At 46.4% G+C, this 24437-nt stretch overlaps 1 protein-coding gene across 15 annotated transcripts in view; it reads right to left on the bottom strand.

Moving 5' to 3' along the window:
• ANK2 (ankyrin 2) overlaps positions 1-24437 on the bottom strand; it is a 1556458-nt gene that overhangs the window by 366857 nt on the left and 1165164 nt on the right. For all 15 annotated transcript variants that reach the window (XM_085641446.1, XM_085641452.1, XM_085641444.1 and 12 more), the window contains 3 exons: positions 18737-18835; positions 12481-12678; positions 9416-9514 (listed from right to left, as the gene is read on the bottom strand). In XM_085641446.1, the coding sequence (XP_085497572.1) occupies positions 9416-9514; positions 12481-12678; positions 18737-18835 (396 nt within the window). The remainder of the gene's footprint in view (positions 1-9415; positions 9515-12480; positions 12679-18736; positions 18836-24437) is intronic.

Genomic DNA, 24437 nt, shown 5'->3' with positions numbered 1-24437 from the left:
GGACTGCTCTGTCTGATATGATGTTATGCAGAGGGGACAGATGTGTGTAGCTAATTGTTTGGGTAGATGGCCATTTGATTGATTCAATCGGTCGCACTACTGGCAGGGAAAGCAGAGCTGCTGATATTCAATCTAAAGGTTCCATAGAGAGCGAACATGCATGAATGAATCATCCATCCATCCACCCACCCACACATCCACCCATCCTACCCATCCATCCATCCACTCATCCATCCCTCTATCAACCCACCCATCAATCCATCCAACCCATCCATCCAACCGACTCATCCATCCATACACCCATACATTGTACAGCGAATTAACCATATGCTACCCAGACATCTACTATCTATCCCCCACTCACACATCATCATTCCACTCACCCACCCTTTACCCATCCATCCTTCTATCCTCTTCTGATCCATCCAAACATCTATCCATCCACCCATCCCACCATTCATCCATTTATCTATCTACCCACCCATTCTTCCTGCTGCTGTGCATAACCCCTTTCATACAACCCCACATCTGCACTTCTGGCATGATCTGCTACAAACGAGCTCGCATCAGATCGAGTCAGCCTGGGACATTCGTAGCTATAAGCCTCGAGAATAAACATCTGGCGATACCGCATGACTTTTCAGCCAAACACATTATTTACTATATTTAAATGGTGCGCACTGAGCCAAATGAAATGACACGGGGTTTAAAGACTAATTGGTAACATATCCCAAGCACACGCCTGGCCTGGGAGGAGAGTGCAACAACTCGGCCGTTACATAACTCGGGAGGAAAGTGGAGAGCTCTACAGAGTCGTAGTGCAGAAACCAACTCTGGGCAGGCAACTTACAGTATCTGGATTAGGAGGCTCAGGTCACGCGCCCTGTAAGTGCATAGTGCAGGCAGTCACGAGAACCTACACACGTGACCCTTTCAGTATGCATCTCATGCAACACCGTGACTTTCTGGCAGTGCTAGAGGGCCAACCGAGACAATCAATGTGTGTCACAGCTGCAGAAAACATGGATCACTCATTCCTTTTGTGATGCACGTGCATCATAATACAGCCACGGCCTGAAGCACGTTGTTGGAAACACCACAAAAGTATGTATAGGTCTGGTCATGCTTGGGGGGCAGGAATCAAGAGAGATGTTGATTTATGAACACTACAGAAGGACTCAGGGGCCTTATATACACGGCCCAGCAATGGGGCAGCAACTCCTGCACCCTGGATTCACCCATATGCCATGGCATCAGCAATCATGGGATGGTAGAATTACTCTGGATGACGCGTACAGTTGGCACTTCCCCACTAGTTCCTGCACTTTGTTAACTCTTTCGATGCTTTTTTTCAATCTGACATTTCGCCTGCTGTGAGCAGGCGAGGTATGAAAAATCTCCTGACCATGAATCTTATAATTCTAGTAGGGTCAGTAACCAACCCCATCAAGACCAAAGGGGCTTGAGGAATGAGGCCCTTAGTGGCGGAGGAAGAGCATCATACCAGGAGTGTGAGAAGCTGCAGTATTTCTCTTACGACCATTCCTTAAATCTTTCGAACCCTTTGATTACTACCCATAATTCACAAAGATTCCTGCTTTAGGCGTTTTCGCATTAAATCAGTTCTCTGGTTCACTCTTAAAAGTATGTTCGCGAAAAGAAAAGTGAAACAGCACCTATCCTATTTCAAAATTCATAGGCAAAAAGTTTTAAAGTTAACTGATAAGAAAACGACAATTTTCAGCTCCAACTAGCACATGCGATTAAATATTGTTTGCTAGGGCATACATTTAGGAAAAGCAGAAAGCTAGGCAAATATTCAGGATGGGTATGAGACTTCACACACAGAACAAAAACTTCACACACTCCTAAATTACACTTCTGCATTCCTGGCTCAGTTAAAAGGAACTTCAACTACAGTAGTAATGGAACCGCTAACAGATTCTTAAGGACTTTCCAAGTATTGGGAGTAATTTTAAAATGGAAATCTCCCATTTGAGCTACTAAAAGTCTAATATATACTTGTGCAAATGGGACTCCTTAAACAGTGACAAAATGGCAATACGTTCGAAATCAAATTTACTGGTGGATACAATGTTTTTTTATAGTCGTTAGTTATTTCTCATTTTCTCCCAATTCCCCATATCCTCAGCTGTGAAGTGCTGCTGCAGTTAATTTGCATGGGGTGGCTACCAGCTGCCTAAAACTCAGTGGGAAAAACAGGATATGTTTTTTTAACCTGCTAAATCTGAAAATACTCCCAAATTCTTCATTATGCTTCAATCTGATTCAACCCCTTCCATCGATTTTAACACCGGAGTCATGAAATGATGGATAATTTTTGGTAATATATTGAGAATTGTTTGAGACTACCATTAAGAATATCTTCCCAGTAAAGCTGCAGAAACAGTTATATTCTCTGCCGTCAGTGTACGGCTCATGGACATCTTAATCTACGTAGAACAGAGAAAAGCCCAAATGTTGGCTTAATATTGGGCCTGAATATCTAGATAACATGGTTAGGGGAGTTCAAAAATCAAAAATCATGGGGTATTATGATGGTATTAGTGGGAATGTCCCTGTATCACCACGCAAACAAAATGTGCCCAGGAGAACTGTGTGTCAGAGAGAAGTAATCAAATGGTGGAATCCAGTTTTAAGTGGAACATTAAATTAAAGTACAGATTTGGGGTTCTTAAATCCAAACTGTCTAACTCAATTTGAGGTATAATCAATATTGAAGGTGACTAAAACAAATGCAGGACCTTATATAAAGTTTTGAAGACAGGATAGTCAGACACAAAAGAGATGAATTCCCCGTCTGCCATGATCAGCCAGCAGCATCTCTGCTGGGTCCACTAATGCAAACCTTCGATCAACAACCTGACGGACACAGGGCCTATTAAAAATACCTAAGAATGTCTGATGTATTTCGGGCAAACATTCTGAAATACTTTTTGTCCTGTAGGGAGCCAACAAGGAAAGACTTGTGGTCCCAAATAGCAAAACAAATAAATTACCCCCACATTCTAGGCAACAGCTTCAGGCCCATCAGGGAGATTTTTGCTTGTTTAAATTTCCGCTTCATGAATCATAAATTTATACTACCACTTGCAAGGGGCTGAGTAGTTATGATCCTTCCAACTGTGAGCGATGATGAAGTGTGCAGCTAAAATCCCAATTCAAATTAAATCCTTGGTGACTGCCTGGCATGCAGGCACCACATTGGACTTGGCATTGAAGGAGATGCTAACCTTTCTTTCAGTAGAAATCAATGTAAAGATACCATAGAAGAGACATCTTAAGTTAGGGCATAATGCAAACATATGTGCACCATCAGCCAAAAACTAGTCACATCATGGGCAGCCCATTGGGCCTGAGCACTGGTATGCCAATGTTGTATTTTCTGTGAGGTAATATAATGAAATATAGGAAGTGGTAATACTAGAGCTTATACTTGGAGATGACAGCAAGTGTGTGAAGCTACCTGAAGGATTACAAGAAAGAATTAAGTGGTGCACAGATGTACAACCACTGGGATACTTGTACCACACAATCTCCCAGATCATTCACTGAAGATTATAAATACATGATCAAGAAGAGATTCCAAGAAAGTGCTTCATCCAGGCAGGAGTCAAACAAGCAACCTGGAATCCTATCTGGCTTGAGACTTAGGGCTGATTTAGAGTTTGGCGAACGGCGTTTACTCCATCTGGATATTGTCATCTGCCATTATAAGGGACCTCTGCCTGCCAAATTTAGATTTGTCTGTCGGACATGCTGGTGGACCAAAGGTTTCGCAGACAGGCTATTCTGCCACTTTTGCGATGGAGCACCCTGTTTATCAAACTCTAAATCAGTCTCTTAGTAAAGAAGGGGCATATCAGCAAGGGCCGGCGATAATTATCGCTAAGCGCGTTTAGCCCGAGGATAATTATCGCCGGCTATCGCTGGATTTTATCGCTGAGATAGCGCGCTATCAGCGACGCTTATCTCCAAACCGATAAAATTCCAAGCGCAAGCTGCCAAATGTGTGATTATCACTGGAAATCCAGCGATAATCGCACAACGTTTGGCGATAGCTTGATGATAGGGCAGGGCAGACTTAGCCATTACATCCACCTTCCATTGGGTCTAATGGCTAAGTCAGACTGAAAGCAGGCGTAAGGAAAGTAGCGATAACCGCGGTTATCGCTACTTTTCTTATCGCTACGCAGGTTAACGTGCAGCTTGCTGATAGGAGAAATGTCTGTTAGCGACATTTCTCATGTTCTTTTGGGGAGGAACGCCCACTTCGCATCTCATTAGTGATGCAAAGATGGGCGTTGGGGAAACGGGCGCAAAGGCATTGAAACACGCGCTAGCGTGTCTTTGCTGATAGGGCGATGAAATTATCGCCGCTTATTGCCCCAAAACAGACGCTAAAGTGGCGATAATTTTATCGAGGCCCCCTGATCTCTTAGCTATTGACTGTGAAAGAATTCATGGAGCTGAGAAACGAATTGGAGGTTCTGTTGACACCAGCTTTGATTAACCTTTTCAAATAAATAAGCCAGAAAATTATGAATTCCTCCAGAGAAGCCCCCCATTGTGGCATTTGGGCTTTTTAGGTATCATTGGATGCCCAATAAATGTAGCAGAAGATTAACAAAATCTTAAATCTAATTGGTTTAGGATGGTTCAGGGAACTTAAATCTTAAAGGAAAAAGGAATCATCCAAATGTAAAAAATAACAATGAATTAGGAAATTGGTGACATTTGATGTATGAGAAGCATAACCGTTCACTCTAAAGTGTTTCAGTGAAAGAGCTGAATGTGTGGCAGAGCATACCTTTTCATAGCTAGCGGGAATAGTAAAAAAAAGCACTTGGGCGTGGCTTCCTCCAGCTCCAAATATGCAAATCTAAATTACATTTGGCAAGGAAGGAGACCTAAAAAGATAAAGCACCTTGGGTACAATCACCATTTGAATTAGGTTCACCTGGCTCACAGTAACAAAGATAAATGTTCCCAGATTTGCAAGACTAATACTCTCAGAAAGGATGGGAACATACATAATTTGGCCTTTTTTACCTACTTGTGGGTGCGCATTATGCCTTACTACTGACTATGATCAAAACCCATATGCCTTGAAAACAGGGAGGTTAAGCCAAATCCTTGAGATTTATGGGGATGCGTCTGAGCTCTGGGTAAACTGGGGGAAATCAGCTGTTATCCTCTTGGTGGGGAACCTTCCACTGTTACCCCCAGGAACTCCCACTTACGGATGTAAACAGGGATCCTTTAAATACATAGGTATGTACGTCTCCAGTGACCCAGAGATAAGTGGGAACAAGAAAGTTGTGTCCATTGCACACAAGATCAGGGGGCACATGATACACTGGAGCACACTACCTTTAAACTTGCAGGGGCATATTGCCCTTTTTAAGATGGATTGCCTTGCCACAGATGTGGTACATCCTTCCAAACTACCCATGCAGGATTGCCCTAAATTGGCTTGTGGAATCTGGTATCAATAATTATGTATTTAGAGGGGCTCCTCAGAGTATCTCACAAGAAATGTATACAGACTCCATATTATGGGGGCGGGGAGGGTTCGGGCAGTGGATCTAAGGTTATATTACTGGGCTGCTAACTTGCTCATGTTTGGATATTTGGGGATAAGGATGAACCTGCCACACAATTACAATAGGCAACTTTTGACATGACAACCCTGTGGTCCTGGCTACACAACACCAGGTTCTTGTCCCCTGCAGTGACAGGGATATCAATAGAAAGTTGTCGAGGGCCACTGAAATAAATAGGGTAGAATAAGACACTTAATAAAGAAACACTGCTGTGGTTGAGACATGGCTGCAGGGATTTAAGAACAGGACAAGACTGGGAATTTCTAAATTGGGCGATGTCTGGTCACAGAATTATTTGCTTGTCCTTTGATGAACTGGTAGAATAATATGAGTTACACAGACCCCAGTTCTTCCTATATTTACAAATAAGACATGCATTAGAAGCACACAAGGTGAAGATTGACTCAAGGCATCACACTGAAGTATACAAAAAAAATGGGTGAATGCTTGAATTAATCTCAGCCACAGGTAATTACACGGGGCGCATCCCAGTCCATCAATAATTTGCACACCATGCCTCTCTAGACAAAGCTGCAAGGGGGCAAAGGCACCCATGCAAAGTGTACATGTTTATGGTGAACAGAACTTCATATACCATATACCAAAACTAGGGGTGTTAAGTAAACCTATGGCTCTCTCCAGCCACCCCGATTCCATCATGAACATTTCCTGACACTCTCACCAAGAGCCTGAATAGCAAGTCTAACGTATGTTTGCACTGCCATTTTAAGTCATGCATGGATTTTACAGCTCCTGCTCAAATATTACTATTTAAAAACTTCTCATGTGGCACCACTATTATTAAATTGTACCCTTGTATCACCTTGCGTCAGAACCATGCCACAGGTATGTGGCCCAGTGGGAGCGGAGGCATATGTGAGTGGCGTAAGAAAACCCCAGGGGGTCCCCTTGCAAGGTAAGTTGTGGGAACCCCCATAACCCATTCCCTAACTGCCTTGCTGCTTCTGAGTGTTTTATATGTTTGCAGCTGGCCAGCCCACAGAGGCCCCTTTTGAGGTACACGGTGTGGGGGGGGGGCCCCATACCGCGAGAGCTGCAGGTGCCTCTGTTGCGCCCCTGGCATATGTCTACTATTTGCGTCCTACTGAAGCCAGCAGCCAGCTAGCAGCTGTTTCTACTATGGTACAAACATGTGTCTTTTGTGCATCCAGTGTTCCTTCCATTTGCATAGTTTTCTAAGGGGAACTGAAGTGACCATCGAGTACATGGGAATCAGTGAAAAAAGTGGCATTGCTTGAACCCTTCAATTCAGCATAATTGTGCTTTTAGGTGTCGTTTCCCACACACTTCAATCCTCTTGCTTGACTCCTTGTTCCTCTACCACGCCCCCCCCCATCCCACCGCAGATGGAGTTTCAGATATTTTGAAACTAATTCAAAGCAACTCTGCTGGCACTGAACTGATCCACTCTGCTGCCAAACCACGGGGATGCTAAATGCTCTTCTATAACACAACGCTGTTCATTTTTCATCAAACTTGCTTCAGTTCCCTCCTTCAACAAGGTTACGCCCCCTTTGCACCATTTCAATGAAACCACAGGGGCTATGTCCTCAAACCGGGGAGTGTGCCAGCTTTGTGAGGGAGCCAAGCCTTTTCTGAGGAGAGCTGTGAGAGCAGAGAAGGTGAAAGGGTCCGGCTGCAAGGCAATGGCGCGTGGGCTTCCTCTCCAACAAACATTTTTAGCTGTACAATGAATCTCTATCCATAGTTCATAAACATGGGCACTCTAGGTACTATTTGCTAAATAGACGTAGAGACAACAGACTCTAAATAATTAACTTTTGCCTAGATGTGGCACAGTGACCAGAGAGACTGACTCGGGCTCACGGTTCGATCCCTGGCGTCGGCGGAGGCTCAGCTCAGTGTCAGGTGACTCTGGGCAATAGCTCACTTAACCTTCCCGACGGCCCCCCAGCGCCTGGATACCCTTAGGGGTGACAAGTTTGCACTTTACAAACGTGGAACTTATTTATTTGTCTCTTTTCATAGTCCCAAAATAGATAGCTCATACGCCAAAGGAAACATAGTTGCAGTTTTGTTGTTTTTACATACAATTCTGGATTTTAAAATCCCTGTATATTAGTGCTTATTTCAGGCACGTTTGTCGCTGGCTGAGACTTGATGAGCAGCATATTTTGTTTCTTCTTTGTTTGCTTAGTTTCATCAAGGAGACTTGCTTTCTGTCAAAAGAAAGGCGCATTCCTAGGATACAATAATATTATACACACCCACAGGAACTGATGGTGGCAAAGTATTGTGAATCCCATTTGTCTCGAGAAAGTAGGGCACAGATTCGCTAACACTTTGCTGTGGGTTTTCATTCATTTTGTAATGCAAATCTGGCACAAAGTGTTGTGGTTGTATTTACTTTCCAAGGCAGAGCCTGATTTGCTTTGGAAAGTTGACCAAATTAACGCAAAGTAGGGCTATGTGCTACCTTGCATTCACATGCAACCAACCATGGGTTCTGCTGAGAATCCCTATCTACTAATATTGGTAGACAAGGATTTGAGCCAAAAATGTGTACTTCCTCGACACAGGCCTAACGGTGAAGTAAGTTTTAAAAGACTCCATATTTTCCAACTTTGCATGTGTGCTGCACTGTACAGGACACATACGAATTGGGAAAAGTATTCAAGCATAGTTTTTGTACAGGAAGAGACCTCCTCCAGTAGACAACCTGTGATCTGAAGAAAGCAGACACTTTGCACTATGGTGCTGTGTCATCTGAGAGAGTTTCTGCCATGGCCCTTGCTCCAGCCATGATGGTGGTCGCTCTCCTGAGAAGACATGGTCTTGAGCTCTATTGTTGTGTGACATGGCTACACGAAGTGATGAAGAAGAGAATCCCTTTTCCTCTAAGGCTTTAGGCTTATATTGCAAATATTCCATTGTGAAGGAAGAGCCCAAAGAACAGAAGGCCTTGGAGAACATGCACACATTTGTATGAAAGAAATGTGTTCATTGGTAGTGCCCTTTGGGGAGAGTCGCCCCATTTAGAGCACTAGATATGCTAGAGAGACTGAGGACAGGACAACGTAGAGTACAATCAAAATTAAGAAGGGCAACTTGGTACAGAAGTGACCCAGGCCTTCAGAGAGAACCAAATCTAGGAATTGACCTCCTTACAACTGGGTGCTAAACATTGGGGGGGATACCACATCCCTTACAGCCTATTCTGCCAGTGCACTAATCCTTTGCTTCACGATAGGTGTGTCCGAAGAACGAGAATTCATGGATTCTTGGAGATTCAATGGAGGAGATTAACCTGGCCAGCTGATGATGACTCTAGGAGTTCGAAGGAACCACAGTTGTCCGGCTGCACTCTAACGCTGGACAGGCACTGGTGCGAGTGGTTAGACCTGCCACCACCAATGAAATGGTTTAGGAAATTAGATATCAGATGGTGGTAGTCCACTATCAGTACTTTGGTGTTTTAAGACTGAGGACTTCATTGCATTATCTGGAGTACGGAGATTCTGAAAGTATGACAGAATTATGTAGAAATATGGATTAAGATTCTTCAAATATACACATCATATTTTACTGAGACCTTACAGTGAATGCTCTTTTTAATGCAGTCACCGAACACTTGGTAATGGTCACACTGACAAGTCTGAGGCACAGCGTGTTCTTCAATTGTGGTGTCTCATAGTGTTGCTTTCTAACACAGTAATAGAGACAAGAAAAAGTCCTCATGTGTTTGCCAGGGTGCTTTTAGAAACAAAGAACAGTTACAAAGTAATGGCATAATCAGTTAGGTTTACCTTAGTCTGGCAGTCCAGGTTGGCTCCATTCTTTGCCAGAATCTCTGCAACATTCACTCTGTCCTCCTGGGCTGCCAAGTGCAAGGATGTCAGTCCAGTCTGAAAATGAATGCAAAGACAAAGTACAACTGAGAGCACCTGTAGTGTTATCCTCCTTCTGCAATAAATATTGGTACAGAAATTCACCCAAAGTACAGATGTACATGTTGACAAATAGAGACCCCAAACACATATGACATTACAAATTGCTACTTGAGATAAGGGTCCTTTGTCTCTTTTTACTGAGTGATGTAGAAATACAATTCAGGCCCAAGTAGTTTATTACACATCTGATACTGCACTTTCCTTTCATTGCTGTTATAAGGCCACCTCAGTGGGCCTGAGAGTAGAACCAGTTAAATGGCTGCTCGCTTTCTGAGGGCCCAGGCACTAGCTGCATCTTCTTGCTTTCTGAGGGCCCAGGCACTAGCTGCATCTTCTTGCTTTCTGAGGGCCCAGGCAGTAGCTGCATCTTCTTGCTTTCTGAGGGCCAGGGCAGTAGCTGCATCTTCTTGTTTTCTGAGGTCATGGGCAGTAGCTGCATATTCTTGCTTTCAGAGGGCCCAGGCTGTAGCTGCATCTTCTTGCTTTCTGAGGACCCGGCAGTAGCCGCATCTTCTTACTTTCCGAGGGCCCGGGCAGTAGCTGCATCTTCTTGCTTTCTGAGGGCCTGGGCAGTAGCTGCATCTTCTTGCTTTCTGAGGGCCCAGGCAGTAGCTGCATCTTCTTACTTTCTGAGGGCCCAGGCAGTAGCTGCATCTTCCTGCTTTCTGAGGGCCCAGGTAGTAGTTTCATCTTCTTACTTTCTGAGGGCCCGGGCAGTAGCTGCATCTTCTTGCTTTCTGAGGGCTGAGGCAGTAGCTGCATCTTCTTGCTTTCTGAGGACCCAGGCTGTAACTGCATCTTCTTGCTTTCAGATTGCCCAGGCTGTAGCTGCATCTCCTTGCTTTCTGAGGGCCCAGACAGTAACTGCATCTCCTTGCTTTCAGAGGGCCCAGGCTGTAGCTGCATCTTCTTGCTTTCTGAGGGCCCAGGCAGTAGCTGCATCTTCTTGCTTTCTGAGGGCCCAGGCAGTAGCTGCATCTTCTTACTTTCTGAGGGCCCAGGCAGTAGCTGCATCTTCCTTCTTTCTGAGGGCCCAGGCAGTAGTTGCATCTTCTTACTTTCTGAGGGCCCGGGCAGTAGCTGCATCTTCTTGCTTTCTGAGGGCTGAGGCAGTAGCTGCATCTTCTTGCTTTCTGAGGACCCAGGCTGTAGCTGCATCCTCTTGCTTTCAGATGGCCCAGGCTGTAGCTGCATCTCCTTGCTTTCTGAGGGCCCAGACAGTAGCTGCATCTCTTTGCTTTCAGAGGGCCCAGGCTGTAGCTGCATCTTCTTGCTTTCTGAGGGCCCAGGCAGTAGCTGCATCTTCTTACTTTCTGAGGGCCCAGGCTGTAGATGCATCTTCTTACTTTCTGAGGGCCCAGGCAGTAGCTGCATATTCTTACATTCTGAGGGCCCAGGCAGGAGCTGCATCTTCCTGCTTTCTGAGGGCCCAGGTTGTAGCTGCATCTTCTTGCTTTCTGAGGGCCCAGGCAGTAGCTGCATCTTCTTACTTTGTGAGGGCCCAGGCAGTAGATGCATCTTCTTGCTTTCTGAGGGCCCAGGTTATAGCTGCATCTTCTTGCTTTCAGAGGGCCCGGGCAGTAGCTGCATCTTCTTACTTTTTGAGGGCCCAGGCAGTAGCTGCATCTTCTTGCTTTCTGAGGGCCCAGGCTGTAGCTGCATCTTCTTGCTTTCAGAGGGCCCAGGATATAGCTGCATCGTCTTGCTTCTGAGGGCCCAGGTAGTAGCTGCATCTTCTTGCTTTCAGAGGGCCCAGGCTGTAGCTGTAACTTCTTGCTTTCTGAGGACCCGGGCAGTAGCTGCATCTTCTTCCAGATTCTCACATTTGCATAGAGTCCAGTCATGAATTCTGCGACTGATTTCCTTAATATCATGAGATAAACTTGAGCATTCTTGTACTACGAGTCGCTTTCTGCTGTCACCCACGTCTTTACACTTATGATGGGACCACCAATAACAATATGCTAATGTGGTATAATGCAAAAGGTATGCAAACTGGCACATTCTCCGTCCTCAAATGGCAGCAACACCCCACATTGTAGGAAAAACAACTGTCAAGACCAACATTTTTTACAAAAGCATAATCTTGCAAGGGTAGTTAATGGGCACATCAGAATGAGAAGGAGGAAAGAAGCAGGTCAGGCACCCTATGTCAACTCTCAACTACTAAACCTAAACCACAACCTTGTTATGTTAATCATGGTTTTTGTATGGGTGATAGTAATCATGTACTACAAAACTGCCCTAAAACTGTACAGTAACTGCACTACAAAATAATAATGTATAGTTGCTAGAACCACTGCAAGAACTTGTTTACTAGGGCCATCTGCAAGTAACCCTGAATCAAGAACTATTTCCGACAAGCAGCTGCAAACATTCGGGCCAACTTAGAACAATGCAATAAGAAGCCAAGAAATGAATACATAAACAGTGGTGGGGCGATGCCTGCCTATGCTTGCCTCCCTCCACTCCACCTGTGCATAGGGTAGTCTAGCAGTAGATGCTGCTGATGTACTAGTCACTTGCTCAATTGATCTCAGTAGGACATTTTCCAACAATTACATCAGTACGTTCCGATGTCCCATGGCCCTCCGTTTTTCCAGAGTTCAGAGCATGTGTAAAGTTTGTGATATTCATTCCAGGAAGTCTGTAAAGTTTGTGATATTCATTCCAGGAAGTCTGTAAAGTTTGTGATATTCATTCCAGGAAGTCAAGCTGGAAAAATTCTGCTCCAACATTTTTTGAACTTCTGAATATAGAGTGGCTTTTTAGAAACGTTTAGGTGTCTTCTAACAGCACATGCCCTGTCGGGAATTTCATACAGCACCTACATATGATTTCAATCACGGTTTCTAAAGGATGTGGAAACACAGGGCGGTTTTCTAAAGACAAACATGTAAAAAATAAATCTAAAGAGTTACCTTAGTTCCCACATGGATGTTGGCTTCTTTATCCAAAAGCAGGTCTACCATATCTGCGTGACCTTCCTGGGAGGCGAGGTGAAGCGGTGTCACTCCCTGCTTGGTTAAAATGTTGGTTTCGGCTCCATAATGCAGGAGTGTGTTGGCGATCTGCATCTGGTTCTTCTTGGCAGCAATGTGCAGAGGGGTGTAACCATTCTAAAATCAAGCAAGCAACATCTTACATGAAATGTGAACCTGTGTGATATTTCCTATTAGGACATTCACCTTACAATAATAAAGGTCCTAGCGTATGGTCAAAATGTCTAGAGGACGTGGCCATTTTTCTCACAATAGCCAGAACATGCTGTCTAGATGTTAATTTATTAGGTGCTGAGGTATGAATTTTGGATATCAAAAATTTCCCAAGTCACAAATCAGTGCCATAGCATGAATACCTGCGCTAGCAAAGAGCAGAGCTCTACATCAGTTTTTAAGATATTGCACTGTGAAAAAACACAACCGCTTAACTCAGAAAAGTGCAAGATCAGCAGACAGCGCAGCTAGATAACAGACTGCAGTGGGTGCTTGCCCTCCCTTCCCAAGCTGTGTTGTCTGCAACCCATGCTCAAAGTCAGAGCATTTCCAGATTGTGTATACACTTCAGACTTTTCAATGTCTTATAAACAGGTGGAAAGCCCTGCTGTGAGTCAGCGCTCATGTTCATGATACAGTCCCAGGTGGTCTTGGACCTGTTGTTTTTTTCAACTGTGGAATGGGAGCTATCGAATGTGAAGGCTTTCAGTCAGGCACCTTAAATTGTACTATTTATGTGATAACATGTTTATTGAAAAGTCAAGCATTATATTTAACTAAACACGATATGTTTTTGTTTAATAAGGTGTATTTCTTGAGTTAAGAACGAATTGATTTTTCTCAATTTAGTAGTCCTAAGTTTAGACTTAGGACTACTAAATTGAGAAAAATCCTAATTTTAAGACTTTCGGTATTCACAGAAGGCATTTAGGAGTCCTAAAGTTAGGAGTCCTAACTATACTACTACTAAACTGAGAAAAATCCTAATTTTAAGACTTTCGGTATTCACAGAAGGCATTTAGGAGTCCTAAAGTTAGGACTCCTAACTTCTGTGAATACCGAAATGAGTAAGTGCCTTCTGTGAATATCAAAATGAGTAAGTGCCTTCTGTGAATACCAAAATGGTAGTAAGTTTAGGATTTTGTCTTAAGTTAGTTCTGTGAATCGGGCCCCCAGTGTGGATGCTTTTTTATCAATTTCCTGTTCCAGAAAGTCTCCCTCCTGGTGACATTTACTAAAGCTTGCAATACAGGTTTGGGTTTAGTGCATATTTCCTACAACGGGCAATTGCTTTATGTACTGATGTTTGTCCTGAAGCCCTGGACACAGATGCTGAGCTATATCAAAAGTCAAAATTATCGGATATTTTGTCGTGTATGGGCTAGATTTTAGAGATAGAGAGGACGAGGACACTGACTTACTGAACATATTTACACTGAAAGAGATTCAGAAAGTAGACCCCAAGCGTACAGGGACCCCAGAAGCCATCATTAAAACACAGGAATTTTGGTAGGAGTCCTATCGCTCAACATAAGTATGTAGCCGAGATATGCGACCCTCTTCCAGGCGAAGCGCTGGATAGAATGAGGTCAGCCAGTGGTTAAAGCACTTGAAGTGAGAACCGAGCTGCGTTTTCTGGTAATGATGGCATAAACATCCAAAGATTTGATGACTAATGCTGCAGTAATAGGTGGGTTGTCAGCAATTTAGCATCGATAAGAAGTCTTTTTTCTTAATGCAAGCTTTAACGTTATGCATAGTGTTTGCTTTGTGGGATCACTTATATATCTGGAATAGTGCAATCCGAACAACACATTTGAATTTGAATTTAAACTAAGGAGAGAGATTTGAGTTTATAGATTTGATAAGACTCCTGCGGTAAACGTCATTCTTCTAAAACATTTTTTCAGTTGCAATCTGTTGGCTGCCTGCAGGTGGCGATAGAAACCAAGCGTTGGGAGCATCGTCGACGCAGTAGAGCACAGCAAGAGATCTCTAGGAATACAGGCAGAGCAAAGCAGATAGCAACACCGTCTGCTTGCTGGAGGACTTGCCAATCATATATTTACTGTGATTCTCGTCACGCCCCTTGCAGCACCCTAGATGTCTTCTAATCTTTACACATTTCCAATAGACATCTTTACCATCATGTACTGCCAGAATCCACTGTGTCGTTTATTAAGCCATGTTGAGCCTTATCAATTGGTTTTCACCCACAAGTAACGATAATAAATGTCTCTGTACACCCAATTTTATGTTATGTGTATTTGCAAAGGGCACTACCACCGGCAAGGGTATCCTGACACCGAGCAGGTGTGTGTGCCTAGCCCTGCCTATGGTAAGTTGGGTAATTGAACAGCCAGGTCTTCAGCTTCTTGCGGATTTCAAGAAGAGAGGAAGAAGCACTGATGTGAGATCAACCCACGCTTTAGGAGCAATGTAAGAGAATGTCTGTCCTCCGGATCTGGTTCTGTATGCGTGGGATGTGTGTGAGTAGGTGTTCTAAGGAACGGAGTCGTCTGGGTGGTTTGTGGACGGAGTTGCGACTGTTCAAGTAGGTGGGGCCTGATTTGTATAGTGCCTTGAATGTCTGCGTGATGAGTTTGGAATCAGCTTGTTTGCGTATCAGGAGCCGGAAGAGCTCCCTCAGGTGTGGGGTGATGTGAGATCTGTGCAACAAATTGAGAATGAGCATGGCTGCCAAGTTCTGGATGGTTTGTAGTCTTCTGGTGAGTTGCTTGGTGATCCCGACATAGAGGGTGTTCCTGTAGTCAAAGGACTAGGGAGTGAGTGATAGTTTTTCTGTTGTTGCTTATGAGCCATTGAAGATCTTCCCCAGCCTCTTCAGGGTGCAGTGACGACGTTGATTTGTGCAGTCATGTCCAGTTTGCTGTTGATGATGATTCCAAGGTTCCTGGTACAGGTGCTGGAAGTGGATGTTGGTGTTTGTCAGAGTTCAGCCGATCACCAGCTGGAGTTCCATGGCAATGTTTTATTGCTGAAGATCACTACTTCTGTCTTGTTAGTGTTGAGCTTGAGACAGGTGACAAGTCAGTCATGAAGGCAGTGAACTTGTTTCTTGTGCTGAGGGTGTTGTCTGAGAGGGAAAGTATGAGTTGTGTATCATCAGCATAGGAGAGGATGTGAGTGTTGTGTGTGTGGATGACGTTGGCCAGTGGGATCATGTATGAGGTGAAGTGGATGGGGTTGAGCGATGAACCATGAAGCACTCCGCAAATGAATTTGCAGCTTTTCAAGGAGTGAGGTGCTAGGCTGACGGCTTGTGTTCTGTCTGTTAAAAAGGAGCAAATCAAGTGGTGAACATGTCCTGGGATGCCAATCTTGTGCATGCGACTGATGAGGACTGTTGTGTGAGACCGCCGCAAATTTAATCAGAGAGGTCCAGGAGAATGAGAGCAGCCATGTGTATTCTGTCAAGAATCATGCAGATGTCAACTGTGGTGACAATGAGTACTGTTTCTGTACTGTGGTTGGACTTGAATCTGGACTACGTGATGTCGACCATGACCTGGTATGGTAGGAGGGTTCTAGGTCTGTAGTTGGAGAATGTGACTTGGTAAGCTGGGTCTTCAGCAGGGGGCGTGACAGTGGCATGTTTCCAGGTGCCCGGGAATGTGACTGAGTCAACAAAGAATTTGAGGATGGGTGTTACTTCTTCGCTGATCACATGGAGCTCTCGAATGGGTGTACTTCCTAGTAGTGGAGGTTTTTATGGTGATGATGGTGGGCTGCAAGTTCAGGGCTCATTCTTCGGCTGCAATGGGAAGTTGAACTTGACAATGACAGGGTCTGATTTAGGATCGAAGTTGCCATATAAATGGAGGTGATTTTGTTGAAGAAGATTGTTTATTCCTGCATTGAAGAGGTCTACAATTGCTGTGTGCTTGGTATTCTGTATCTGCTGGTGGTAGCATCTTAGGGTGGATCTTGACCTCTTCTCCATTTGTGCTTTCTGCAGCCTGAGTTTCACTGTATACCAGCAAGCCTGAGGTCAAGCTGTTTCCACTGGGTTGCTCTTGAGGGGAGCCAGGGTGTCAACACATCCTGTGATCCAGCTATTGAGGCTCTTGATGGCTTTTGGCAAATTGCTGGTGTGCTCGAGCCGGTGTCCAGAGAGGGGGGAAGACTAGTCCTCTTCTCTGATGTTTTTTCCAGTTGAAGCGGGTTGGTCCACTAGTGGTAGGTCTGTGGTAGCATGGGTATGCTGAAACTGACAAGGGTGTGATCTGTCCAAGTCACAGTTTTTATTTGTATTTATTTTATTCGTAGAGTTTTATATAGCGCTCGCTCGAACCGTGGGCATCAGAGCTCTTCGCAGTGTATACTTGGTAGAAAATATGTAGTTTACATAAAACATAAGGTAGACATACAGGCAAAATAGCATTACATAGGCAATAGATAAGAGGGCATAAGGATGAGTAGCAATACATTTCTGAGGTAGACACAGTTTATGACTATATAATGTGTTTTAGAAGTGCATAATATTGGTACCTATTGGGGTAGGTATAAAGACATCCTGGCGGTACTTAGGCAAAACCTCTATGCATTTCTGAGGTAGAGACTGTTTATGAGTTTGTTTTCATAGCGTATACTATTGGTACTAATTTGGTTAGACATAACTACAGAGTGGCAGTATGTAAGCAAAATAAATGAATGTATCAGCGTCAGTGGCTGATACAGTATTGAGGTAGCGACAGCATAAATGATATTTGCTGGCTTGTCGACTGTGATTTTGCTGTTTGAGGAACAATCGTGCCCAATAGGTGTGCACCGGTGCAGGTGGGTTCGGTAATGTGCTGGGTGAAGCTGAGGCCATAAAATTTAGGTCAGTGGGTCATCTAGGTCAAATTTAATTGTCTCCGAAGAGGATGAAGGTGTTGGCCTTGAGGATGAGTGCTGGGACTTCGTCCGTGATGTCTCTAGCAAAAGTGATGCCAGGTCCTTGTGGTCTGTATTCAAGGGTTCTGCCTAAGAAGAAGTTGGCTATAATGCGTATCTTTAACATGAGGTATTCAATATACCTGTTGGGGTGACTGTATAGGTGGTGCCACTTGTGATGACTGTCTTGCCTGGCGATCTTGTAGCCAGCAAGGATGGCGGTAGTGATGTCCAGTGCAGAGGTTGGTTTTAGCCATGTTTTCGTGAGGAAGAGCAGGTCCAGAGCGTGGTCCTGTAGTAGGTCCCATATCTCTGTGGCTTCTGTGGGGAGCGAGCAGGTGTTGAGAAGCATGCATGCAAGTGTGGCATGTTGTGTGGGTCGTAGTTGCTTTGAATGAGTGGGAGCAGGTGGCTTATTTGTGGGAGTGTGAGTGAGTAGGTTCCTGGGTGCTGTTGGTGCGGTAGTGTTGGGTGTAAGGTGTTGGATAGCTTACAGGAAAAGCCTGTAAATGCTCCCTCCATGTTGTGTAGTGTGGTAGCAGTGCGGAAAGCGGCAGCTGGGGTTGAGACCATGGAGGTGCGTGACGAGGGTATCTGTGGGTAATGGGAGGACCAGGATTCTTCGACTGAGACAGACCTGCTTTTGGCACGCCTTCAGTGTGCCAGCTGCACGTCCGCAATGCAAGTCTGCTGTGCATCCTCGGTGTGGCTGATATTAAGAAGGAGCACAGAGGTTGGCGAGCGGTGTGCAAATGGATGATGGTAAATGTAGATTTGTCACACTCTGAGCAAATCGTTGATAAATACGTTTTACACGCGCTTCGTCTACTCTTCGGAAGGAAGGGATAACTTAATTGAATCTAGTTCTGTTGTATTTTTGGTACACACTAAGACTAACATATGTTGGTGAAACTGCCCAATCCTATTTTCTCCATTATTAAATATAGAGATTCAACTATGTCGTACATATGTACTTTTACATTGCAAAGTTTTAGCATAATTTAGGTTCTCTTTTTCTTTGAACTCCCAGAGACACGATTTGGTACTTTTGTTTTAAAACCATACAGATAGGTAAAAGAAGACTGTAAGTACCAGCCTGTTGCATGCATACACTTGTACCTCATGCAAATTACAAATGGTTTAATACATGACTTAACACAATACTGATGGAAATACTCAATAGTAATGACTTCATAAAACTAAACAAGATATTGTGACAGTCAATTTTCTCATGCAGAAACGAGGACGTTTTCACCATGCATTTGAAGACGTGAACTCTCACCTTGGCTGTTGCATGAGGGGACGCCCCTTTCTCAAGCAGGAGCAGTGCCACCTTCTGGTTGTCATAGTGTGCAGCAACATGGAGTGGGGTGAGACCATTCTGTAAAGGGGGGGTGTTTATGTTACAGCATTAAGTCACAGTTAGAGCGAATGAAGCGACACAGATTAAGAGGATGTTAACTCAACAAAGGCTGAACAGAAAAATGACAATTAACAGCACCAAGATTATCTATTTAAAAGAAAAGTCACGGAAAGAACTGCATAAAAAAACAAACAAACAATGCAGCGATTATGGAAATATATATTGAGGTTCAAGCATTATGGGATATGTTTGATCAGGGGATGTACCTCTTACCACCACCGAAAGAACACAAATGATCACACAGACCAACGTTTGGGCCTTAGTTAGAAGTTGGAGGGTGCAGGACATGTGCCAAAAAGTGATGAATGTCCGCCTGACATATTTAGAGTCCATTACAGACACTAAACACTCTATGAAGGCATGCAGGATAACTGCCATGTTTTGCGGATCTCCCACATCCACCAAATGCTAAGTGAGGCCCTTGGGCTTTTATATGTACAACGTTCCCTTGTCAAGTATAAGAGCTTTCCAGAACTTCATCTGAGCCGGTAGTTGCAGGTGGGGCCCACCGGCACTCATTTGTGGGGACTGCACTTATTTTTAATCATCAGACTTTGACCCAGAACAAGAGAAAGAAATTCATAAAGGCGGAGGAAATAGGAAGAGAATGACAGAAAAACAGTGACAAAGGGAGAAAGACAGATTAAAAATAGCCTTTAAGAGTGAAATACAGAAGCAGGAAGTGTAGTGTGGTGGACGAAGAGACATGAGGTGAAATCAGGACTAGAAAGCCTTGGTAATCGGAAACCCAAGCATTCTGCAACACTGCTGACAGGGTTCTAAGAACAATTTTGGGCACGGTCACTTATTATTTTACAAATGTAAGCAACGAGACAGTCATTCCATTCTCCATATCTCACTTAGAAAAAACAATTTAACAATTACAGAAATTGTTGGCAACAAATGCTATGTTTCATCTTCTACCTGGGGTTCCTGTGAGCCCTTTCTGTTGCTCCCAGGTCAGCTGCCAACACTCCCCCAGTGCTTATCTATGTGTTAATGAGTGAATATATGTATTCAACCTTTCATAGGCAAACATGAAGAAACATGGATTACAGTGATGAAGTATTTATACTAATCTGAATGAATGAAACCTTTAGATGCAAATGTATTAAGACTGCCAAAGTGGGAGGAGGAGCTTAGCGCGTGATCAAGATGGCCGCGTGAGCCTAGAGCTCCCGAGACCCTCGCTCCCTCCGGCAGATATCCTGTCTAGTATCCTGTTTTTGATGCCCGGAATATTGGAGGGGAGCCGTTGCTGAGGCGAGAGCCGTTGTCCGGATCGAAATCGCCCACCGGAGACCGAAGTTGTACTGCCTGGAAGTTTGTGGCCTACTCCCCGGAAGGTGCCCGGGACTTGCGTTGGCACAGTGCCCGTGCACTAATTGAACAACAGCGGCCACGCGAGGGGCGAGTCGTCGGAAGGAAGGTGTCCTCACTTTCACTTTCGCTTTCGCTTCCCTGTCTCCACCGCGCCCGGCCTGGACGTGGGTAGCGCCAGTCACTGGCTGCATGGTTGTCTACTCTGTATGGGCAAGGAGATTGTCCCCGCGGCAGATAGCGATGTCGAGTAAATCGGACGCCGAAAAACAGAAGCCCAAAAGTACCAGGCGGGGAGGCTACACCCAGACTAACAACATGGACCGCTATGCCCACCAGAAGGGGTCACCGGGCGGATCGGGACAGACACTGGAGGCCTCGAAGGACGTGTCGCCCCCCTCCGCGGAACCAACCCTGCAAGATATCATGGGGGCCATCGAGGGGATGAAGTCCTCTATCGGACAACAATTTGAGACCCTGGCGCATAAAGTGGATGCCATATCGATCGACATCAATCTGATTCGGGCAGACCTGGGGAAAACTAATGAGCGGGTTCAGTCCTTGGACCTCAAGACTGCAGGCCTCCTGGGCGACGTCTCCGGCCTTCAGCTGGAAGTCCGTACCTTGCGGACTGCAAATGATCACTTTGCCCGACGGTTGGAAGAGTTCGAGGGCCGCGCAAGGCGCAATAACGTGTGCATTATTGGGGTCTCGGAAAACTCGGAGGAACAGTCAGTGGACCTGTTTGTGGAGGACCTGGTGGTGAACCATCTGGCGCCCAAAGGCCTTAGTAAGTTTTTTACTGTTGAAAGGGCCCACAGAGTTCCTGGCGGGAGGCCCAAGGTGGGGGCCCCTCCGAGGCCAATTGTCGCCAGGATCTTTAACTTCAGGGACCGTGATGCCATTTTGCAAGCATCACGGGTGTCCGGCCCGACGCTATTCCAGAACACCACTGTAAGTTTCTATCCGGACTTTACCCAGATGGTACAGAAGCAACGACAAGGTTTCCTGGCGGTCAAGAGAAGGCTACGAGAGATGGGACTGAAATATGCCATGCTCTTCCCGGCCAGGTTGCGTGTGGTGTTCGAAGAGCGGACTTTCTTTTTTGAATCACCAGACATGGTCGGAGATTGGCTGGACACATTGCCCCAAGGACGGACTAACGTGGAACGCTCCGGTGGAGCAGACGGTGGCGGCGATGAACAATGAGCCTGGACTTAAGTACCAGATCTCCGGTTCCGCCGGGAGGGTGACAGTCCTGGGGGTAGCGGGGGCAGTATGGGAGCTTTTTCCTCCTCTGGGGTTCTTTTTGTAGATTAGTCTTTGTATGGGGCGACAGGCACACTGCAAGTTGGGGGGCATTTTAGAGCTTACGCAGGGGTGCAGGGTGGGGGGTGGATTGGGGTTGTTGTTGGGGTTGTTGTTGTTTTTGGTTATGCAAGGCGTAAGGATGCAAGCTTCTGTGACTCTAGTGAGGTTCCATGCGGGGGGGGGGGTGGTCTCCTCCTTACATGTTGGGATGGGGGGTAGGGGCTTAAAAATACTCAGTTGGAATGTAAATGGCTTGGGGGATCGTATTAAGCGTGGGATTGTCCTGCAGTTCCTGAAGCGATGTACCCCTGATATTGTCTTATTGCAAGAGACGCACTTGATTGGTAACATGTGCTATGCACTCAATAGGAAAGGCTACAAGTTTGTTGCACACTCCGGGTTTTCCTCGGGGTCTAGAGGGGCTGGAATACTCGTCAGGTCCTCCCTGCCCTTCGAGGTTGACTCCACTATTGTTGACGATAGGGGACGCTTTGCGGCTGTAGCGGGGAGGTGGGAGGGCAGGACGCTGGTCCTGGTGTCGGTTTATGTCCCTCCTGCACTGCAACCTTCCACACTTGCGGACTTAGAGAGGACTTTGTTGGATCTCCCAGAGGGAATGTTGGTGGTGGGTGGCGACTTTAATGCGGTAGGCTCCGGATTGCTTGACAGACACCCGCCAAGGAGCTCGGGGGGGGGCTCAGAAATGGCTTCCGGACTTTGTAGATACCCTTGGACTGGTTGATTGTTGGAGACTACTGCATCCCACACAGCGGCAATACACTTTCCATTCTGGGGCGCATGGCAGTCTCTCCAGAATTGATTATGTGCTTACCCTAGCTGCACACGCCTCCTTTGTCTCTGAGGCCAGGCACATGGCACGGGGTATTTCTGACCATTCGCCGGTGTGGATCGGTATGGATGTTGGTAGAGGAATGGGGGGTAGGGTGGCCCCAATTAACCCGTGGTATCTCAGGGACCCTATGACTCGTAGTGCGGTGCTGAAGGCGGTCGATCGTTACTTCCAGGAGAATCTCGGCTCGGTCACGTCGGCTGTGTCTTTGTGGGAAGCGTTCAAAACAGTGCTTAGGGGAGAGGCCCTCTCCTTGATAGTAGCGGCCAAGCGTCGGCGAGACGCGGAGGTCGCCCAGATTGAGGAGGAGATCGCGGAATTGGAGCTGTCATTGGAAGGGGAGGTTACGGCGGCGGCGCTGCACAATTTGACCCTTAAGCAGTCGGAGTACAAGGCCCTTGTGACGGACGCGGCCAAAGCCTTGAGTAGGGAACAGCGGGGCCGTCTGTACGACGTCGGGGACAAGGCCGGGAAATTAATCGCGTGGCTGGATAAAAAGGAGCGGGTCAATCGTGTTGTGCCGGACCTCGTGACGGAGGATGGCGTCGTTGTCGCGGAGCCGGATGGCATAGTCCAGTGCTTTGCGGATTACTTCCACACGGTCTATACCTCCGTGTCGGACAGGCCAGTGGGGGATTCGTGTGAACTCCTGCGTGATCTTGCTTTGCCTTGCCTTTCCGACATAGACAGGGACGATCTTGATGGCGATATCACAGTCGACGAAATCGCGGGGGCTATCCGTTCGTTACGTTCGGGCAAGGCCTCGGGCCCGAATGGCCTGCCAATTGAGCTCTACAAACTCCGGCCAGATAAGATCGCTCTGCATTTGCGAGCTATGTTCGTGGAGGCGCGGGAGACGGGATGCCTCCCACGCGACCAGCGCCTGGCAACAATCGTGGTCATACATAAAGATGGTAAGCCCAGGAACAGGTGCAGCTCATATAGGCCGATCTCGCTCCTTAATGCCGAGCCGAAGATCCTCGCTAAAATCCTCGCTAACCGTTTGGTCAGGGTGATCGGTGATCTGATCCACCCTGACCAATCCGGATTCATCCCGCATCGTAACACCGCGTTGAACCTGAGGCGCATCCACGGAGTGATCGCAAGGGTGGGGATGATGCGGGAGCCGGCCATTGTGGCAGCGCTCGACGCAACGATGGCTTTCGATACGGTAGAGTGGGAATACCTGTGGGCTGCGCTTGCGAAATTCGGCTTTGGACCCGGATTTATGGGATGGGTGAGACTATTATATGAAGAGCCTCTCGCTCAAGTCGCGGTCAACGGTAGGGCGTCCCGCCCTTTCGGGCTGGGGAGAGGTACCAGGCAGGGCTGTCCTCTGTCGCCGCTGTTGTTTGCTCTTGCTCTCGAGCCGCTGGCGGCCTGGATACGATGGCACCCGGAGGTGAGGGGGCTTCGCTGGTCACCTGACCACGAGGACCGCATCTCCCTCTATGCCGATGATATCCTGCTTTATCTCGCCTCACCCCGGAAGTCCCTCATAGTTATCTGCGACATTTTGACTTCCTTCGGGAGGAATTCGGGACTAACCATTAACTGGGGGAAGTCATATCTGTATGCCTTGTGTGGAGACGTCCCGGTTCCCCCGCGGAATTGCCCGATCCAGATCGCCCGGGAGGGTTTCATGTATCTTGGGATTTATATCTCCACCGACCCAACGGTACGGTATGAGAGGAACCTGGTCCCTCCGCTGGTGCGCTTGCGGCGAGATGTAGCGAGCTGGCGGCGGCTGCCGCTTTCCCTCCTTGGCCGAGCTGTGCTATTCAAAATGATGTCTCTTCCCCGTTTTCTCTATGTCCTGCAGAACACCCAGGAGCTGGTTCCGGCCAGCTACTTTCGGGAGGTCGAGAGTCTCCAGCGCTCGCTGCTGTGGGACGGCCGTCCGCGTATAGCGATAGCAAAACTAGCTCTTCCTTGGTACGATGGGGGTATCGCGCTTCCCGACATCAGAAGATACTATTGGGCCTCCCAGCTGAGTGCGATCAACCATGGAGTCTACGGCCCGGCGCTTAGCCCCGGCTTTGCTATGGACCGGTGGTTGCTGCGTGGGGGTGGCTACTA

Source organism: Triturus cristatus, chromosome 2_2 (assembly GCF_964204655.1).
Source record: "Triturus cristatus chromosome 2_2, aTriCri1.1, whole genome shotgun sequence".
In the NCBI taxonomy this organism is placed as follows: Eukaryota; Metazoa; Chordata; class Amphibia; order Caudata; family Salamandridae; genus Triturus; species Triturus cristatus.
The sequence above is the reverse complement of the archived record's forward strand: the minus strand, read 5'-3'. Positions and strand labels throughout refer to the sequence as shown.